This window comes from Mixophyes fleayi, chromosome 6 (assembly GCF_038048845.1).
Source record: "Mixophyes fleayi isolate aMixFle1 chromosome 6, aMixFle1.hap1, whole genome shotgun sequence".
Classification (NCBI taxonomy): Eukaryota; Metazoa; Chordata; class Amphibia; order Anura; family Limnodynastidae; genus Mixophyes; species Mixophyes fleayi.
The window spans coordinates 202,932,361-202,954,631 of NC_134407.1; the positions used below are offsets into that span (position 1 = coordinate 202,932,361).

The 22,271-nt window shown below is 40.1% G+C and overlaps 1 protein-coding gene and 1 long non-coding RNA gene across 2 annotated transcripts in view; one reads left to right on the forward strand and one right to left on the reverse strand.

The window, feature by feature from the left end:
- LOC142095216 (ABC-type organic anion transporter ABCA8-like) overlaps positions 1–22,271 on the forward strand; it is a 108,733-nt gene that overhangs the window by 43,717 nt on the left and 42,745 nt on the right. Inside the window, exons 11-16 of the mRNA XM_075178100.1 lie at positions 6,228–6,286; positions 7,433–7,543; positions 14,544–14,719; positions 14,855–14,974; positions 20,205–20,343; positions 21,832–21,922. Of these exons, the coding sequence (XP_075034201.1) occupies positions 6,228–6,286; positions 7,433–7,543; positions 14,544–14,719; positions 14,855–14,974; positions 20,205–20,343; positions 21,832–21,922 (696 nt within the window). The remainder of the gene's footprint in view (positions 1–6,227; positions 6,287–7,432; positions 7,544–14,543; positions 14,720–14,854; positions 14,975–20,204; positions 20,344–21,831; positions 21,923–22,271) is intronic.
- LOC142095218 (uncharacterized) overlaps positions 1–22,271 on the reverse strand; it is a 62,447-nt gene that overhangs the window by 37,008 nt on the left and 3,168 nt on the right. The window lies entirely within an intron of this gene.

A 22,271-nucleotide genomic window follows, 5' to 3' on the forward strand; every position in this document is an offset into this window, starting at 1 on the left:
GATCCAGATTAAAATTGGGGAATATTACTACCAGGCCATGGGCTATGTGGGTGGTGAACGATTATAGGATCGCATATGGATAAGAGATTTGTTGATCAACTGGTGAGTCAGGAAAATGATCTATAATGAACTTTGATGAACGAGAGGTATGTCAATGTCAATACAGTGTGAATATACAGATGACGCAATAAATACATAAATTAATGTTCTTATATGATGTCGTGAACAGTTATGTAGATTAGCTATGAATGTAGATTCTGTTGCTTGCATGACTAGAAAATGGATATATCACTATAGCTGAAAAAGTGTTACTATAACTGATGAGGTCAGCAAGGAGGAGAATACCTTGGAAATTCTTACAAGCTTTCATACAGCTTATCTATCCAAACACACAATTTTGCTTAATATTATGTACATGGGACATCAGCCTTAAAAAGAATAACTTTACTGGCCTGATTTATTAAAGATCTTAAATTAAGAAGTTTCTTATTTAAGTCTCCTGGACAAAACCATGTTACAATGCAAGGGGTGCAAATTAGTTTTCTGTTTTGCACATAAGTTAAATACTGACTGTTTTTTCATGTAGCACACACATATCAACTTTAAATGTCAGTGTACAAATAAGTTATCAAGTATTTGTGTGCTGTCAGGCAGATCAGCATCCAGGAGAACAATCCAAGTCACAGCAGGTATATAAGAGTCAGGTACACAGATGAAATAATTTTTTTTTTAAAATAAACTATAAAATGTTGCCTATTCTAGCTAACATTGCTAAAATTAATAGTATTTTATCATTTTGCTTTTACAAATTCTAACAGGGAACATTACTGTGTCCAAGTTCATTGTTTGCATAAAAAACTATCAAGCATAGTATACAATTAGGCTATTTTTATATTTAAACAAGTTTGTCATGCTCAAATTTAGCTCAGCTATTTAGTTTTTCTAAGTTTGAGAATTTATCACAAATTTTAAAACTTCATAGGTAATTAGACAAAGCAGTTTGAGGGCCATTTCAAAACATATTTGAGCATTTCTAGAATTGAGCTGTGTCAGAACATCATAAGAACCACAAGTAACCAAGCACCCAGTAATCTAGTAAGACTTACTGTGCACAGAGTTTGCCCTGGACATATATAGGCTTATAATGCATATCCATTAGCCATGTAAGGATGGTCTTGCAGATGCACGAGCTGCTGAGCCTGAAACCTGGTGAGTAATTGACTGCGCCTCAAATCTTAGTTTATAAGTAATTTTTGCTATCAATCTATCAATCCACCAATCTGGAGAGCTTTTCTGTTACTTAGGAAAATGCATGTAAATTGCACAACCTATGCCTTTAAAAAACTCAGAATAATCAAAGATACATGTAAAACTCTATTGGGGTGGTGCATGGGTAGGCAATGTATAAATGGGGCGGATGGTGGGCACCGCAGAAGTAGAGTAAGAAAGGATTCTACAGGCCTGGTGGTATGGTAGAGAGGTGCAGGTCCCCCCCCAGTAGTGTTGGAATAAAACGAGGAACACAGGGCTAAAACTGCAAAAACTTGTGGGTTTATTCTCTTTGCTTGTGTTATAAGACTTAACCACAGCAGCAGATAAGTAGCGGTAGTGTGAGGAAGTAATGCCACAATACCAACAACATGCAATATTATTCAAAATGTCACAAAATAAATAACAGTTTAGGAATCTTGTTTTGACAATATGCAAATATAAATCAGCACAACACATAGGTCACTGAATAAATATATCCCACTTTAAATTTAGGCACTGTGCTTCAGTGAAATGGATTTCACTGGACCATTACACTAAATGCTGCGGCAGCAGATAATATAGACCAATCAATCACAATAATTTTGGTTCAATTATACAGATAATACTTATCACACAAAAATCAGTAGATATGCAACAAGTAGTAATTCAGCTTGTTGAGGTTAGATGCTTTAGAAGAAATAACTGTAGACTACGGTCACTTTACGATATGCAAAATCCAAGGGGGTAAATTATTTAAGCAAAGTTGTAGCTGACATATGAAGCTTATTTACTTGTACAAGGTGAAATCAGTAATCAACTTGACACATGCATGACTCCTGAGCTCCGTTAACAACAGCAATTCTGCACAATAAACGATTTCCAGTGTAAAGGCCTCAGTGTCCACTTAGCAATTCATCTAATGGAATAAGCAGCTCTCTCCCAGCAACTGTAGGGTTAAACAACTTGCAATTCTTTTGCAACCATTTTTAGGCAGTTTCACAATAGAATCAAACTTTTGATGCAATATATACAAACTTTTGTGACAAATGATTTCTCTCTATGTCCCTTGCATACTGCGTCAGCTTGCAGGTAACTTTAAATACAGCACATTTGGCTGAAATATACTCTCCGTTCAGACAGCAGTATAACCTCTAAATAGCAATATTACAGTCCCGGTCAGAGGTTCTAATCACGCAGTTTGTTGTTTCATTTGTTTCAATAACTTGAACAAAGCAAAACTTATCTGTCTTCATATGAGTCCTGCTGACATCTGATAGGCACCGACCATCTAGGTCTTTTCCTATTTATTCAAAGATGTTTCCTTATGGGCTGGCTATTAAGCCTTATAACTTTAGCTGTAAAAATCCCTCATGACAAAGCAATAGCATTCAGTGGCTTTTTGAACCTCCATTATCACAGGCAGTCATCATAGCACACACCAAAACATCCATTACTCTCTAAGAGTCGTTTTGGCTCCTCCTTTTCCCCAAGAATCTAAAGGAACCTTTCATTCATTGCAGTTTGCCCACTCTAAAATGGCCAACACAATTTGCATTTAACTTCCCAGAGACACTCTGGGAAACTATAGTTTACTGAATGAGTGCATACAGTAATATACCTGTGATTTGTAGGATATTACAAATACAACTCCTCACAAGGTTTTCTTCTCTGACATTGCTAGCTCATGGGTGTGAACATAAGTAGCCAGAGGGTTCCCAAATATGAAGGTGTTAGGGGAATGTATCTAGAGCAGGGCCGTATCTAAGGCTGTGCAATAGGGGCGACTGCCCAGGGCGCAACGCTGAAGGGGGGGCGCAGTTTATTAATGTTTTAGGTTCATTTGGTTAAAATTGAGGGCTAGGGCGGGCGGCATTTGTCCTTCTCGCCCCAAGCGCTAAAATTCTAAGTTACGGCTCTGATCTAGAGGGTAGACACAGGTGTAGTAAGGGGGTGATGCAGTGCAACAGTTCTCACAACCATCTCTATATTGCAAAATAACTCTTTAGTTACACGCCTGTTCACTCCAACACAATACTTGTGTTGCAAATAACACTAAAATAAATATGTACATCTCCTTTCTCATTTCATCAGAGTTACTCACAGCTCCTCGGCCAGGGTCTATAACACACGCTTACTGTGCTCTCTCTGCCCCTCCTGGAGTTCTTACACTCACTGAAATTTGGGCAGGCTCTGACACAAGTCCTGGCTAGCAAATTTTAGTCAAGGGGGCAAGACTAGGCTTTGCAGCCTATTAGGAACATTTTAGAGGAAATAAAATGCAGGTAGCCCAATGATCCAGAAGATGACCCCGTATGGGAATGGCCCATGGGCAGATGATGCCCTGAGTCCAGCCCCTGCTATGACACCCTCTTCGTCCGGTGCACTCTCAGTTTTGCTTGGTAGATCTGTCACTAGTGTCCTCTTGCAGCCACTACTCTCACCCTTTGAGCTATAACACCCTCTCTGGTGTCCTATCTGCCCTTCTGGGTCACATTATATATTACAGCAACCCTCTCCATAGGGTCTCTTTACATGCTCTCCCCTCTTTAGACATGGGGGTTCTATATGGCAGACACTCAACGCTGCCACTATTAATTGGCTCCACACTGCTTTGGCAGTGACCCCCTTCCTTATTGTAATCCCCATTTTTTCTCTCAATTGCTCTTCTTTATATTATGGGGACTCTTTCCCCTTCTTGTGGCTCTCTGTACTTGGGGACTCCCTCCCTTCTTTATATGCAGTCACGCTGAGATCTTTTCTCTCTCAAATCTCTTCCAATTCACTTATAAGCTCTCAGTTATGATGTACTTGAACCTCTTGTGGCAACAGACCATAGACCAGCTCCCAAATTTACCTGGAGACCCCGGGTACCCCCTCCCCTGTCCTGGGTTCCTGGCTGCTACTCTCTCACCACTTAGCTCATACAAGCCTTATGTTGATAAGCAACTGTTTCTGGTGTGTCTTCTCTGGGTGCTGGTGCTGGGGCCACAGCCTTAGCTGTCAAAAAGGGGGCAGGGACTAAATTGCCCCTGGAAAAATTGTTTTCTAGATCAGCATACATTAGTCAGGGTGGGCAGAGAGTGCCTTCTTCATTTCATATATTAATCAGAGAGGGCATAGAGCATGCTTTGGTTTACATATGTTAACCATGGTATGCAGAGAGTGCAGTCTGGGTTGCATACAGCAGTCAGAATGGGCAGAAAGTGCAGTCTGGGTTGAATACATTAATCAGGGTGATCAGAGAGTGCAGATTGAATTACAGACATTAATCATGGTAGGTAGAGAGGCATTCCATTAGCTGTGTTCGCCATAGAGAGTAATACCACTTTCATACTGCTGCCCCGGCAATATCCCGGGTTGTTAACCCGGGATATTGCCGGGGCACAGGGCAGTATAGATAAGAAGATTCCCGGGTCGGGCGGGTTCATACTGCACCTGCCCGACCCGGGTTTTACAAAAAAAAAAGGTGTAAAAAAATGATTTTAATTAATAAAAAATACATAACAAATGTTTACTTTACTTATTTTCAGCCAGTGGTGTCTCCGGTGCGTTGCCGGCTGTCAGGGGGACCTCTGGGTACTAAAATGACGTAATTTCTAGTCCATTAGAAATGACATCATTTTAGTACCCAGAGGTCCCCCTGACAGCCGGCAACGGAGACACCGCTGGCTGAAAATAAGTAAAGTAAACATTTGTTATGTATTTTTTAATAATTAAAATCATTTTTTTTTTTACATTGACATTTTTTTTTTTCAGTATAAATGGTGAGACCCGGGAATTACCCCTCGCAAAATCCCGGGTCTAAGTCCCGGGATTTTAGACCCGGGATTTTGGGGTTGGACTATTCATACTGCACCAAGACCTGGGTTTTTGGTGCAGTATGAATGGGGTATAAATGAAGAGTTGCACATACTCAACCACTCTACTACAAATCCTACCCACATCTAACCCTAAAATATACTAATGTACACCTGTAGGTTTCTGTCTAAGGTTATGTGTACAGGGGTGTTTATAATTCACTTCTTCCCTCAATTCACCTGTTTACACTTCCTTCACTTTCTGTGTCCACCAGGTGGCCTATACAATGAAAATAATAAAATACTTTAGCACCAAATCAGGTTTTCTTTTTAAATGTTTGGGTTTAGATCCTCTGAACATCTTCTCTGCGTTGTCATTTCCTTTACTCATTGACTATCTGTTGCTGGTCTAAGGATGTCTGGGTTCAATCAAAGTAAGCATCCAATTAGAGTGGAGCAGCAGAACGAGCTGTGGGAAGCCATCCATACTAAGGCTTGGTACACCCTACATAAAATTTCAGCCAATGCGATATCGTTAACAATTTTACCAACGACTGAAAAAAAAATCTGGATCAGAATGCCGATTCATGTGTACACACTACATGTTTTACAAGATTTACTTTCAAATCTGTGCTCTTCATCTGTTATAACCATCAGCTGAAAAGAGTGCGACTCTGCACACACCATACAGATCTATGAACACTGCTGGTCGTCAGTACATACACACTGCAGAATTGGAACGACATTGTTCCATCGTTGAACAAGACTTTTAGTTTGGTTTACAAATCAAATGAAACGATACAATGTGCTTTGGAACGATAATAGTTAATCTACGGCCGTTTATCGGGTGATTCGCCCCATAATGGGCTAAAAACCCTGTAGTGTGTACCAAGCCTAACACTTGGTATTTTACCAGTTATGATGCTGGAAACATAAGCTGCTTAATTAACCTTACAGATAGTTGTGCAACTAGCCAGGTGCAAAGTCTTACACACTCTCTGCTCCCCTAATGAACATAGTAATCTGTTAATCTCTTATAATTATTCATGGCTAGTTGATAATGTGTCTTTAAATTATTTGTCACAGCACAATGATTGGATGCCAAACAATGTAACAATTTTAGTCAAATAATATTCCTGTTATGTTAACAGTTTAGCTAACCCTTCTGTTATCTTCTAGGATCAGTAAAATTAAGAAAATGTATAGTGGCAAAGACAAAAAGGTTGAAGCATTAAGAGGTGAGTTATATAGAGAGCATTATAGACAAACTCATCAATCATTCACCCAAGAGTTATCATTATCCTTTTATTTAAGACTGTTAGAGCCTTTTCCATAACTCACCTTTTCATATGTTCCAAGTTACTCAACAGTATTTATTATTACAGTACATGTGGGGCCTGATTCATTAAGGCACATAAATGCCGATATTTTGCGTAAATCGCTCTGCACATGCCCAACAATGAACCATACGCCAGAGAACGCCGCAACGTCTAATTCATCTTCGGACGCAAAGGACCACTACCCCACCTTATGATTTCAGGGGCGGAATGGGGAGGGGACTGGGTGTATGCATGTTGTCAATATACAGTAAGGGCGTTCTAAGCTCAAGTTCATGTAGCAGTGCCCAAGTCATGCTTTGGGCATCAAGGGTAAGTGAATTTCTGTTATATCACTTGCACCAGCTACAGGTCTGGTGTAAGTGCTAATGACTAGTGATGACGGCACTGTATGTATGCTAGAACATGTGTTTGCATTTAGAAGCAACTGTAAAATGTATTTCATGCACAGTAGAGATTAATAACATCCTGATAAATGTATTTTATGTAATAAAAAAGAAGAAAAAACACGTTTTCTTATTTTTCAATGTTTTGCCATTAATGACTATATTATTGACTGGCATCATTAATTGATTATTTTTTTTTGCTGTGTATTATTTTGGGACTTTATATTCCACATATGTGTTGGACATATCCTGCAGTGTCTTGTCTATTAGAATCAAGCGGACCCAGACCCGTATTCATCAACAGACATATCTTCGGATATGCTCCTTGTTAATTATGAACGTACAAATGTCCAATTTATGTGCGTTTAAAAAAAAAAAGAAAACGCACTATACATTTGTTTTGCATTTCTTGATGAATCAGGCTCTGTTCCCTTTTGTGTACACTGTAAAAAAGCTCCACCCATGTTGATGATGTCACTTGTGTTGTAGAATAGTATAACAGAAGACAATTGATTAGTACAAGAAGAAGATTTTAGTAATGAATTCTGTATGACGAGATGAGTGAGCTATTGAGCTTAAATTATGGCATCCATAAGCTGTCTATGTGTCAATGCTGTTATGTTCTGTGTTATAAAGCACACGTTGGGTATGTTTACATTAGGGCTTGATTTTGACATCTACGAGGGACAGATTACAGCTTTACTGGGCCACAGCGGAGCAGGAAAAACAACATTACTGAACATATTAAGTGGAATGTGCATGTCAACATCCGGTAAGACATTTTCTGCTCACATATCCCCAGAAGGCCTGAAATTGCCTCATCAGCTATTGATTATTGTCAGTTTAATAATAGTTATTTTCAATGTCCCAATTCTCCTTCCAAATAAAATAGTCCTATAATGATGTGTTAATTCAGTATGAAGACATCAGTTGGAATTGGTATTTGGCGGACTATATAGTCAATTTTATCTCCAGCACTTCAAAGAGAATGCCACACAAATAAAAAAATCTATTCCTCTATTGATAATCAAATGATTTGCAGATTATTGGTATTAAATATTCTGCTCTCTTCTGGATAAAAACATATAAAGTATATATAAATATATAAAGTGTATAAAAGTAGTTCTAAATCAAATTACTATATGGACTGCTGCTTCTAAAAATTGTTAACCTCATATATAGGTAGAGAGGAGAAGTGAACGGTAGTTCATGACAGTAGGACAATGTAGCACTACTATCCAGTATAAAATATAACTTTTATTAGGTAACTTCAAATAAATCATCCACCCGGAGGATAATGAGAAATATAAAAAACAATACATGCACACACGAGCCTCCCCAGTGACAGAATGTCTTAAAAAGAACAACTCAGATAAATTAACTTGGTCGGAGGTCGCCTAAGAAGATTCGAAAGAAGCCTTGTGCACTGCAGCAGTGCCACAAGCACCTACTTACCTAATTTTAGGGAGAGGTTCTTTCTCCAGACAGCTGGTTCCGGGAAGGGTCTGGGGGCAGTATTGTTCCAGAGGATGAAGGCTGAGGAGAGGCCGGTTCTTTTCCCTAGCCGTAAACTCCTCCCAAGGGAAAGTAGTATGCTTCGGTGGCAGGAGTGTTACAATGGATGCACACCAATAAGGGGGTGAATGCCAGTGGCACACATTGCTTCCTGGCATTACAACCTTATAGCTTTTCGGTGGAACATAGACCTGGGGCTCTGCATAATAATGCTGATGCTCCGTAGGGTGGCGGATTCACCTGGTTTAGCGAGGCCAGAAGAGGGGGAGTTGGCAAAAAGGAAATATTTACCAGGAAAAGAATCCGCTTCACTAAGTATGACAAAGCTAATGAGAAAGGTATGTGGAAAAGGAGGTAATTTACTACGGTCTCCTGTTCAACAGGGAAAGGTAAAGACAGGATTAAGAATCCTGCTGTTACCTTAAGGAAGGATTTTTCTCACTGGTGCACGACATAAGTGTGATTGCTGTGGTGTGTTTGTTGTGAATAAAAGGATTGTGGGATCTAGTGGACAGAGCTTCCGATGCTGAATAGCAGCCAAACAATAGCTATGGTTGGTTGGTTTAACTAGTGTCAGGAAACTGTGCAACATTTGATGATATGTTACAACGTTGTTGTGATGAAATAAAACAGCAATTTGTTAAGACGACCTGAGTAAGGAGTCACTCATTTGGTAATTCCCACAATATATATATATATATATAGATATAAATAAATAAATATTGTTTTTATCTAATTTCATAGGGTTAGCTATCTATTACAAAATCAGATATTGCAATGTCCAGATGCCAGAAACCACAAGAAAAAGTATTTAGATTAACCAATCCACTGGCTTAATAATTAAAGATAAGTGGTTCTGATTTGGAGAAATCCAACAGATCTAAATTTTGGAGTACTGAGTTGAACCAAATCATGACTCATTTTCCCATGCCAAATTTCAGGTCTGAAAAAAATATATACAGTATATTTTTCCCTTTTAAAATCCAAGGGGTAAATGTATGAACATGCGGGTTCTTCAACACCCGCGTGTTCAGCGTGTTCGGCGATTAAATTTCAAGCGGCGCTGCATTGTAAAGGGAAACTTCCCTTTACAATGCAGTGTTGCTTGAAATTTAATCGCCGAACACGCTGAACACGCGGGTGTTGAAGAACCCGCATGCTCATACATTTACCCCCAAGTGTGTGACTGTGATGGCAATTGTGTGAGGGGCAGTATCACATCTGTACTGGTAAGTGGCCAAAAGACAGGGAGCTGTGAATGACCTGGCATTGTGGGCTAGCACTATGCTGAAGTTATGAGAAGAAGGATGATGATGCTACAGGCGCTGCTACTGCTGAAGGCGATATACCTAGCCAGTGGACTCTCACAGTCATGTAGTCTTTTGTTTGACCAGTACCGCATATCTGTAGTTAGGTGGGTAGTCAGTACAACGGCATTTTCTAGGGACTGAATGATTTTTGTTTAACCTCCCGGTGCAACTGAGGAATTGCTGTTCTGGTAGCGTGGACACATGACCTGAACTAATTGGCTAAAACCTGATACATTGATGGTGGAAATTGGATGCACATTCTATGCTAACATAGCTGTCATGGCTTTAGTGATCCGCAGTGCAACAGGATGCTGGCTGTAATAATTGGTTCCTCTTGCAAATGCTTGATTCACAATTGTAGTTGAAAAATATGCTTACTCTTCTGGGTCCCCTTCTGATTAGAAGTTTCACCCACAGCAGCACCAGCAGCTGTAGTGCGCAAGGATGCCTCTTGGGAATCATGGATTGCATTAGGGGAGTCAGTTTGCATTTGAAAATTGGATGCTGGACCACGAACTAATGATGAGGGGGTTGATGATGAAGGTGTTGACGATGAAGATTGCATGAGGTGTCTATCCATTCTGCTGTAAGCTGATGGTGGATTGCTTGTTACTATACACAATTTTCCACCTTTTGATAAACTACTTGAATGAACTCACTGCAAGTAATGTAACAGAGAGAAGGTGCATAGATGGTCAACGTCCCTTTCTCTACTTATTGTGTCATTAAAAAAAGGCTACAGGTGCTTTAACAAATGTTGTCAGGGTTGGGATAAAAATATTTCCACATGCAAGAGATTTTTGGATGTTTTGCATTTTACTCATAGAGGTCGAAAAACTACTACTAGTGCCTGTACTAGTACTAGGATGCTACTTATCTCTATACTGATCTATGATTGACAACAGGAATAAAGCTTGTAGCTGAATGCCCAATTAGATAAGGAAAGGAGGGATTGTTAGCTTGCAGTACAGACACTGCGTCACAATATTATTCAACTTAATATCCTTTTTTTTGGGGTTGTGCTGTCAAACACAGCGCCCTGTCTTTTGGCCGCTTACTACTACAGATGTAATACTGCCTCTCACAGAATTGTCTTCACAGTAAAACACTTGTTTTTTAAAATCTAGAAATATTTTTGGGATGTGTGCTGAGTCAAACACAGTCAAACTACTCTCTATTTCGCTGGCTTCACTAGAAGCATTCCAGTCTCAATCTGTTGGAAAAACTCAGGAAAGTCATAACAAAATGGCTAACCCCACTAAGACTCTCCTCAAGTTTCCTCATTGCCGATAATGGAACAAACACTGTGTACGCTACAACTAGGTGAATTTCAACACATCCAAAGAAGAAAGAATCATAACCCCACTAAGTATATAAAAAACTATGAATCCTAAAATAGGTCCATAAATATGCAACCTATTTCCCAGGGTACATGAATATAGAACGGCGGTTCCCAAAGTGTGCGCCGCGGCTCCCAGGGGTGCCGCGGCGCTGTCACTGGGGTGCCGCCGGCCAGCCTTAGAAAAAAGAAAGCAAACAGAAACTTACCAATCCACACGGCGCTAGGACCCTGCAGCCTCCTCTCTCCTGCAGCTGTCACTGAATATCGACGTCAGTGACAGCTGCGCGAGAGAGGAGGCTGCAGGGTCCTAGCGCCGCGCGGATTGGTAAGTTTCTGTGCTCTTTCTTTATTTCTATAGCTGGCGCCTGGCGTGGGGCAGAGGAGGAGGGCAGATGGCAGAGGAGGAGGGCAGATGGCAGAGGAGGAGGGCAGATGGCAGAGGAGGGGGACAGATGGCAGAGGAGAGGGACAGATGGCAGAGGAGGAGGGCAGATGGCAGAGGAGGAGGGCAGATGGCAGAGGAGGGGGACAGATGGCAGAGGAGGGGGCAGAGGAGGAGGGCAGATGGCAGAGGAGGGGGACAGAGAGCAGAGGAGGAGGGCAGATGGCAGAGGAGGACGGCAGATGGCAGAGGAGGAGGGCAGATGGCAGAGAAGGGGGACAGATGGCAGAGGAGGGGGACAGATGGCAGAGGAGGAGGACAGATGGCAGAGGAGGGGGACAGATGGCAGAGGAGGGGGACAGATTGCAGAGGAGGAGGGCAGATGGCAGAGGAGGGGGACAGATAGCAGAGGAGGGGGACAGATGGCAGAGGAGGAGGGCAGATGGCAGAGGAGGGTGACAGCGTGAGAGAGGGCAGAGGAGGGTGACAGCGTGAGAGAGGGCAGAGGAGAGTGACAGCGTGAGAGAGGGCAGAGGAGGGTGACAGCGTGAGAGAGGGCAGAGGAGGGGACAGAGGGCAGAGGGGGCAACGTGAGAGAGGGCAGTGTGCCTGGATGCAGAGGGGGCAGTGTGCCTGGATGCAGAGGGGGCAGTGTGCCTGGTTGCAGAGGGGGCAGTGTGCCTGGTTGCAGAGGGGGTAGTGTGCCTGGATGCAGAGGGGACAGAGTGTCTGGATGCAGAGGGGCATTTTTGCATACAACTAAATAAGTATATCTGTCGTGACCTAAATACTTATTACAATTTTTTGACCCAACTACTTCTAAAACAGGACTGCTCAGTAATTATTTTGGAGGGGTGCCTTGAAAAGATTTGGAGACTCTAAGGGTGCCGCGAACTGCAAAAGTTTGGGAACCACTGATATAGAGGATTCCCTGAGTGGTGCACCCTTACACCTAATATATAATCAAGGGCAAGAGAAAAGAGAGGTGTCTCAAAGGGGCACTCAAGGATACATGGAGAAGTATTACTATATGTATTTCTGGTTAAAATGTGTATATATATTATATTGGATTTAATTAAAAATATATCATCCTAATAAAGAAAAGATAGTGAAATATTAAAACAAAACAAACAAAGTGAGTTAAAAATTGCAAATCAACCGCAATAAGCTCTTTGTCAAATTTGTATTTAAATATTATAACAATTCCAGTAATAGAACATTATTTGGTCATATCACATAAGTAGGGATATAGTGTCCTATGAATAGAATGATCTCATAGAAAAACACATATCGCAACCTCAAATAGAGGAATTAACATAGAAATCAAAACTAATTCTACAGATTATTTATTTGCTGGGTACACTTTCTAGTATCCAACCAGCACAAATTTATATCAAAAAGATATATGCCTGAATTATTTCTAACCATATGATCTATTTATGATGATCCTATAATGATATTATAAAATTCAGTCAATTATGATAAACAACTAGAAAATTAATAACCTGTCTAATGCCCATACAATAATGGGTTATATATATATTCAGAATATACTAAATTCTAGTAAATAAATGTTGTATAATGATCTTCTATAGATATTATCAAACTAAATCAGTGACAGATATGCAAATATATAGTATTGTTCAGCCTAATCCCCATCTAATAGTGGGTTAACAGAGCTAAATCAGTATCAGCTAATGGATATCTGTCATCTGGATTGCTACTCTACTAAAAACCCTAATACCTCTAAATAGAGGAAGGATTACTTTTGTATCAGAGTTACATTCCCCAACATAGTAAGATTGGGGCAGTGCCCTTGATTATATATATAAAATGCGTGGGGGTCCCATCCTCTAAACAGTAATAACCCTAGTGCTGCCAGGCTAGTGTTGGTTTTGGTGAAAACGGGGAAGTAAAATGCTTGGGGTCCCCCCTGAATTCACCGCAACCAGCACTAGGCCAACCAGCCAGGGTGGGTAGGTGGCACTATAGCAGGGGGACATGCGAAAGGGGTCCCCCTGCCACAATGAGAAACCAACCTTAGGCTGTTCAGCACTAGGCTGTATTCCCTAGGGAATGGGGTAAACAAAAACATTGTGTAACACTGCATCGACTCCCTCTTGATGAGAGATGATTCTACATCACATAAGAGAAATTGATAAGTTTCCAAACAACGGGCCTGATTCATTAGTGATCTTATCTTGTGCAAAAGTTAAGATGCTTATTTTTAAGAAAAAACGGGGAGTGAAGTTAAGATGGATTTTCATCTTAACGTAAGAAATTTTTCACTTACGCAGTGGATTTTGCTTCTTATCTCCCTTTTCTGAGCATGCACAGAGTGGATTTGCTTAAGATAAGCAAAAAACGGCAGAATAGATCACTAATGAATCACACCCAACATTATTAATTATATTCAAGAATTGGATGGTATCCTGGATGTGAGAGTTGAGGGACACAACATGAGTCTGTAAGAAGTAATCAATAATAATAATAATAATCATCATTTTGAAGATTGTAGAACAAAGTAATTGTGACAAGCCTGTTGATCGGTGAATCTTATTACTGTTTTTGTGGTGTCATATGGGCATTTCTAAATCTGTTTTTAGAATTCAATAATTGAATAATTGATAGCTTCCCCAATAAAATAAGTTTTTTTAGATGTCATTATTTTATTCTGTATTTATGCATAGGTATTATTAGGATGTTTTTTTAATTTAACGTGCATATATTAATTATTACATTGGTTTGATATGCATATTGATTGAGAGTGTGCAATATTGGTTTATTGAGACCTACAAGATAGTGATTCTGAACCTCTTATATGTGATGTTTCTAACCTATCCACTTGTGTGCTGTAGGTTTTAGCCATCATGTTTTATGTCAGTAAGAGCTTTATTAACGCCTTCCTCCTCTACTCATTACAATTAAACTTGGGAAGCAGACACACTTCTTTTTGTTATTATTGAATGAATTCGGTAAAAACAGCTAAGCTTTATGGTCATGTTATATACGTTTGGTTTTTAACTTTAAGTCAGAAGAAAATGAACGACAATGAATTGCCAATGATCTTCTATTGAATTATGTACAAATTAAGAAATGAATAGATGTCCATTTAATTTCTTCAAAATACAATGGTGGAAAAATAACAAATACATTTGAGAATAAAAAAACACAATCACTGGATTTTCCGACCATATTAATATTTGACCATGATTTTTCTCAGGATCAGCCTCTATCTACAACTATGACCTCTCCAATATGAGCCATCTGGAACACATACACAAGAGAGTTGGGTTTTGTCCACAGTTTGATGTGAAGTTTGATTCTTTGACAGTGAAGGAAAATTTAAAAGTGTTTGCTAAAATCAAAGGAATCCCTCCCCGCAACGTGGATCGAGAGGTATCAAAAGATACGTTGCAGAAATATTTAACAAATCTGTAGCACCTACATTACTAACATATAAAAGTTTTTTGTCAGTTTCAATGTACTCAACATGAAGTAAGTGATATGTGCAGCATTGAACCCTCTGTTCAGGTCCAGAAGGTCATATCTGATCTGCAGCTGACGGATTGTGAGAATCTTGAAGCTAATAAACTAAGTGGTGGACAGAGGAGAAAGTTAAGTCTTGGAACTGCACTTCTGGGAGATCCACAGGTAAATGCAGTGAATTTGTATATCGATAAGACATTAATTTGATGGAAGCATTTACACACAAATGACTGTTACACAGCCAACAAAGAGAATGGTTCTTTAAAACATCTCACTATATATTGTGTCGCAGCACTAGGTATATGAGTTTAATTTCAACCAGGGCTCTATCTGTGTGGGGTTTACATGTTCTACCTGAGTTTAGACTGTAAGCTCTGTAAGGGAAAACATTCTGCATAGTATGTTGGTGCTATATAGTGTCTTGAAAATATATTCAGCCCCCATGACTTTTTTATACATATGAATCTTATAGCCTGAAATATTTAGAATGGAAATTATATTTTTATTTCAACTTAAAATAGTCCTACAAAATATAAAGGTAATAGTAAACCTTAAATCAATAACAATTAAAATAAACTCAAATATAATGTAATAAGTATTCACTCCCTTGATCAATTCTTAGTTAGACCACATCTGGCTGCTATTACAGCCAATAATCTTTATGGATAAGTCTCCATTCACTTTGAAAACCATGATGAAGCATTATTTGCCCATTCCACTTTGCAAAATCGATCAAGCTGATCCGAATAGTTATGGAATGACAATGGGCAGCAAGCTTGGGGGTCTTGCTATATATTTCCTATGGGGTTAAGGATTGAGTGGGCCAATCAAGGATATCTGTTTTCTATATTTTAAGCCACTCCGACCTACCTTCCAACAAAACAGGCCCTGCTTGACCCATCCAAACCCTGCCTAAATCCACTACAAAATAGGCACTTTTGGACAAAATTCTGACCATTTTCAAATAAGACCCAATAAGACCAAAATTGTGTATTTTGCAGGATGCTTTGTGTAATTGTCCTCTATAGTTTAAGTTTTTGAGTGTAGCAGTCTTTGTCATGGATTTGTGGTTAGCACTTCTGCTCCACAGCATTGGGGTCATGAGTTATCCCTGTGTTTGCATGGGTTTCCTCCAGGTGTTCCGGTTTCCTCCCACACTCCAAAAACATACTAGTAGGTGAATTGGCTGCTATCAAATTGAACATAGTCTCTCTCTGTCTCTGTGTGTGTATGTGTTACGATCTGCAGGGAAAAGGAGCCCGTGCTAATCCCAATTAGCGCTGGCAGACCAGGGGCGAGAGTCTAAAGAGTTCCCTGGTGTTCACCAAGAACCACCGCAGATAGCACTGGGATCAGGAACACCAAGTAGAGCACAGAATGGTCGGACAGGCTAGGATGCGGTACACGGTAATCAGGCACTGAAATGTCAGACAGGTTAGGATCCGGTACACGAGTGATCAGACACAGAATGGTCAGACAGGCTAAGTTTGGTACACAGGAGATCCAGCAATGCATAGTCAAACAGGTCAGGTTTGGCACACGAGAGATCCAGTAATATGTAGACAGACAGGTCAAGTTCGGTACACAGGAGATCCAGCAAAACTTAGTCAAACAGGCCAAGTTAGGTACACAGGAGGGTTCGCAGCTCAAGGTTAGACAGGCAGTGAACGTAACACAGGGAATCCAGCAGAATATGCTCGCAGGGAGCAAGCAGTGACAAAAGCACAAGGAGCAGCAATAGAGAGAGTCAGACGTTCGGCAACAACGTTGCACTGACACAAAATAAGTGTCAGTGCAGAGTTTAAATAGCCAATGCAGTAAAAAAAAATGCCCTGACAGGCGAGTCATGTGACCTGCTACCCAGAAGTGCCAGGTTCGGCACGAACAGAGACAGCGCTGGAACATAGAGAAGGTAAGTCTGTTACAGCATGTTAGGCACTTTAGACTGTAAGCTCCAAAGGGGCAGGACTGATGTGAGTGAGTTCTCTGTCCAGCGCTACGGAATTAGTGGGGCTATATAAATAAATACGTAAATATATACGGCTGTGCAAATTTCTGCTCATTTTAGCCTTATTGATGGCTTAAAGAAGACATGAGAATGAGGAGATATCTGGACTGCCTTTACTAAATGTGGCTCTTTCATATGTGTGAAACTTTTTTTCCAACAAATCTTTTTATTGAATTTTAATTGTCACATAAACAATAAAACAAAACAAAACTACACCCATGCCAAGGTACTTAAAACAAAAATCACATCAATAATAAACAGTAAAAAAATACAAATCATTCACATCATATTAGTGTATTTCTCCTCAAACAACACATTGCAATTTCATCTTCTCAGGACAGGAGAAAAATATATATAGAAGATTAAACACCTCGCAGAATACACAGAGCACAGAAATCAGATCAGGTCAGGTATTGGGTGCATAGCAAAACATCCTCAACATCATTAGATAATGATGGTAGTGCATACCTAGAAGAGGTCCATCACAGTCAAACCTTATAATATTTCTGCATAGAGTTCCTACTGGTATGAGTGTATCTGTCATGTCCTACGCATTCATTCACCAGAGTAGTCCAGCTATTAAAGAATGGGCTCTCACCATCCACGCCGGGGCTATAGCTACCTTAGCCAGAGCCATCAAATGAATCCCATATTGAGAGGCTCCAAAGGGAGATTGAGAGACTCCAAAAATACAGGTTTTAGGTTATAACAAAGGAATTGTAATACACGTTCTACAAATGCCTTCCATGACACCTACCCAAAAGGTCTGTACTTCAGGACATGTTCAATGTAGCTACCAAAAGGAGGCTTGGTCTGACCTGTACTAATCAGACGAGCCAGGGGTTCAATAGCAAGAGTGAATAGAGCAAGAGAGAGTTTAGTGCCTCTTCCTAAAGTTAAAAAATTGCAGAAATAGCCATTAACACACATCCTAGCTGCCGGAGCAGAATAAAGTAGTTTTTTTCCCAGTCTATAACTTTAGAACCAATTCCAATTTCACAAAGCAAGCACCGGTCCAGATTTGGGAAGGAATGGGTTCTTTCCTGGCTTAGGGATATCAACAATTAAAGCTTCTGATAAATATAGAGGCAATTCACCTGCATTAAATAGATGGTCAAAGGTCTCAAGTAACTTAGGAATAAAGAAAGACCCAAATTTCTTATACAGTTCCATTGGTAGCCCATCTGTACCTGGCCTTATTATTCGGGAAAGGTGCTATTGGTGCATCAATCCTTGAGTAATCTAATACATAAATATAATATCATTTGTTGGTAGGAGTAACTTGCCTGAGAGCTTTATAACTGCTTACAATAAGTATAAAATGTATCAGAGATTAGGACACTGTGAACATGTTCATCAGTTTGATTTTAGCCGGTATGCCATCAGACTACCAACTTTATCCCCTTAAGCGTACACAGCATGCCTAGGGAAAAGAAGTCTCCGTTTAGATTCGTCCAGTAAATAATCAGACCATGCCTTTTGTGCCTGAAGCCAATGAAGACACGTTACCCTGGAGTGAGAAGAGAGGTAAACCACCTCCAGGTCTCGGCATTTCTGTTCAAATGGGTCTCTTGTAGTCAAGAATTTTTATTGTGGCCTGAAACTCTAGTGATTAAGGTACTCATAAGGAAAGCATCCAATAAAACCGCGGGAATCTGACTACCTGTATATTGTCCCTGAAATAACCCTCCCATTACAGCATTAAAGTGACCCAAAAGGGGTTAAGTTTCCAGAACCTATATCCACCATGGGGTTTGAAGTTCACACATAAAAATAAGGGCAAATGATCGGAATTGCCCCTGGGTAAATACTCTATACCACTAACCAAAAGGGACAAGTTGTGAGGCACCAATGCTAAATCAATATGGGACAAAGATTGATGGGACAAAGAGTAGTAAGAGATTTGTTTGACTTGCAGAAATTTAAAACTCCAAATGTCTGTTAAACCTCCGCTATTAAATTGGCAAGTGTAGATTGGCCTGAATTAGTACTAATATAAATTTAATCAGTATATATTTAATGAACAAAATCCAGAGTGCTCCAATATACAAAGTTCTGGCTTCTTTTCCTTGTTTACTGAATTACTACTTGTCATAGACTCCTTTCACCTAACAAGGTTACTGTCCATTTTATTGTGGAAATCTCCCATACAAATCACCAAGGGTGTTTGGTGAAATGGACATAAAAGCAGACGATTTGCTAAGAATATCATTATTAAATGGGGGAGGAATATAAATCATCAGTAGAATAATTGGGTAGTCATCAACTAACACGCTAACACATAGAGATCGTAAGAGTCAATTTCTACCTTCAGATTTTCCTTCCCACCCATCGATTTCTCTCAGGTCTTATCCACAGACACCTTCTATATAGGGCCATAAATCGTAGACCACCACATACAATGCACCAAGTTGCGCCACTTAAGAAACCCCACTGCATAAAGAACCGACAGGAATGGAACTCTTGTAGTATCTATAAGGACAGCAACCACCACACCAGCAATACAGCACAAGACAAGCGCAGACATCCAAGGTGGCCCCCACAAAAGAATCCCACCCCCCTGCTTATATTTTAATAGCCCATGTTAACTAGCTTCAAGAAGTTTTCACGATCCTTCTAATGACAGAAATTTACTATAAATGTTCTTGGCGGGGCAGCAGGTTTGGGAGATTGTGTAGGCATACAATGAATTCTCCCATTTGCAAACCACTGAACATTTGCTTGTCAAATTTTTGTATAAGCCAATGCTCCAAGAAGGCCCTGGATTAGATCCCGCACACCACTCTGGTAGGCCAACACATGGAATATTATTCCTATGGAGCCTTCCCTCCAAGTCTGATAGTTTTTGCTTTAAAACTTTGAATTGGGATGCAAGGCTAGATATGTCCCCTTCATTGAGACAGTAATGTCCTCTAGTGAATAGATCCTATGTGCCATTTTCGCACATCTCTCTTGCATTTTCTGCAGAGCTGAATGTATTAATGTAAGATTTGATTGTAGTTCTCTAGTTATCGCGATCACCCACTTCTCCAAATCTGAAATAGCCATTAACACCTGTTGAAGAGAAGTCTTGATACTTGCTGGGTATTAGGAGATTCCATAGGGACAGTTAGCAGTTGAGATGTCACAAGTTTGCAAGTGTTGAGTATCCCACAAGTCTTTCCAAAACATCTTGTTGAAGCCAGTTTGATGCGATTTTCCCATTCTGGCTGGGTATACAATTCCTCAGTTAGAGTTTTGCAAAGTTGTGTGTCCTGTGGAACTCTAAAATCATGAGTCAAGGCACATGCCAGTTCCCAAGGTATATTTGTACTGCAAAGTAGCCATTTTGCCCTTTGTATATTACCTCCAGAGTATAAGCTCAGGTAATGTTCGTCCATCTCCCAGGTTCTGCTCCTTGATGAGCCGACTGCTGGTCTTGACCCATGTTCCAGACATCAGGTATGGACCATTCTAAAAGAGAGGAAGGCAGATCGGGCAATGCTCCTTAGCACTCAGTTCATGGATGAGGCGGACATTCTAGCAGGTGAGAAACTCAATGTTTAATCACTCCAAGAAGTCACAGTCATTGTTAGATAATTCAGGGTACGATAGATGCAGAAGAGAAGTTCAAACAACTGTGAATATGTTGAAAGCATCCAGAATAATCGATGTTTAGATAAAAAAGAAAAACAGCTTACAACTAATTAATGAGCACAGAACAAAGTCTCTAGTAATGGCAGTCTCAGACAGCTGTAGTATTTAAAGATCTTCAGAGACACTGGCAGTCTGTATTACTTCAAATAGTATTGTAACTGTTCTGATAGTAGACAATAGTACTCACAGATGCAATCTTGGCAATGGAGGATAGCCAATATTCCTGATCACCTGAGTGCAGCAAAAGTCAAAGCATAATACAGAAACCCTGAGTGCAGTATCAGCAGGTAGAGTGATGAAGAATGATCTCTTATCTAGCCAGCAGACAATTGTTTCATGTAAGAAGTTATATGTTAAAGCTGCAGTACTCACAGAAGAATTCATATTAAGCTGGATGCCAAAAAGCTGGAGTAGTAATGCTGTTTGCCAAGGTACAGAGTCAGAGTTGAAGCAGAAACTGGTAAATGAAGATATCAGGCTGTTCAGGAGTCCAGAGTAACTTCTATCACTGAGAAAGATTGCATGTAGCAGTAGGAGGTGTTAAACTCCAAAGGTCCAATCAGGTCAGGAGCGAAACTCACCCAAAATTAATGAGACAGGTGTACAATGACTCATGCTCACCACAGCTATAGAGGATATGGCTCGGTCAGGGATTCATGCTCACCAGAATTAAAGAGACAGTACCAATATCCAACAGTCAAAGGGTTTCTCCACACAAAGTAAAAAATTAAATGTGTATTCAACCCCAGGTGCCCCTGGCATATGTACAAACATGGCACAGTGCCTTGCAAGATTCAGTATAAACAATTACTTGTTGGTCTGCCCCCTCTGTACATAGCAATGTCTCCTCTCCAAGCCATATATAGAAGGTTGGGACAACAAACTTATTGCTGTAAGTGAATTTTCTCAAGCTAATTCCTGCACAGCAAGGGGAATGGTGTACACAGATACTGGCTGTTCTGCAAGGTGGTGCATGTATTAACAATGAGGGCAGACAGGGCTGAGTACTATTATTTTACTATGTACTGCCCAGGGTATAAGTTAGCTGTATTTTCCTTGTCATTCGATCTAAGAATGCTTAGATATATCAATATCAATGCACATTACTTATATGCAAATGCGTATGGTTATAGTTAGTACAAGGAATGGAAAGAGAGCCCAGCAGAAGGAGTAAGCACAGTCTTCTACCCTCCAACCTTTTCAGGATATATACAGAGGTGTTCACAGTGTCCTGCTGTCTCAGTCAAGAGTGTCTGGTGGTATTTGTTGGCCTATGTCTCATTCTTTGTATAGACAAGCAATCTGTTAAGATCAATCTGTTGTAGACCTAAAATTTCTCCATACAAGTATTAATGTGCAAACATGCTCTTGTCTCTAGATCGGAAGGCTGTGATCTCTAGTGGAAAGCTAAAATGTGTGGGCACGTCTCTGTTTCTGAAGAAAAGGTGGGGAATCGGGTATCACTTGAGGTAAGAACACGGTATACCAGAACACAGGCTAGCAGTGCATGCAGGGACTCGTAGTTCACAATATTTGGAGGAACGCTGCCAACCCCTGTCCAATATTATATGAAAAAGAGTATTTGCTGAGGTCAAAGATAAAGATGAGATATTGAGGTGATATATCTTTTATTTTAGCTGCTAAACAAAAAAAAAATACAAATAAAAAGGCTTATTTAAATTGCACTTCATTTTTGCAAGTTGTACTAAAACTTTTGGAGAAATTTATGTAAAAGATGTACAGAAAACAGCTGCTGTAACCCACAGCATCCAATCAGAAGTGGTTTAATTAGTACAACTTCTGCTGAACTGATGCCTG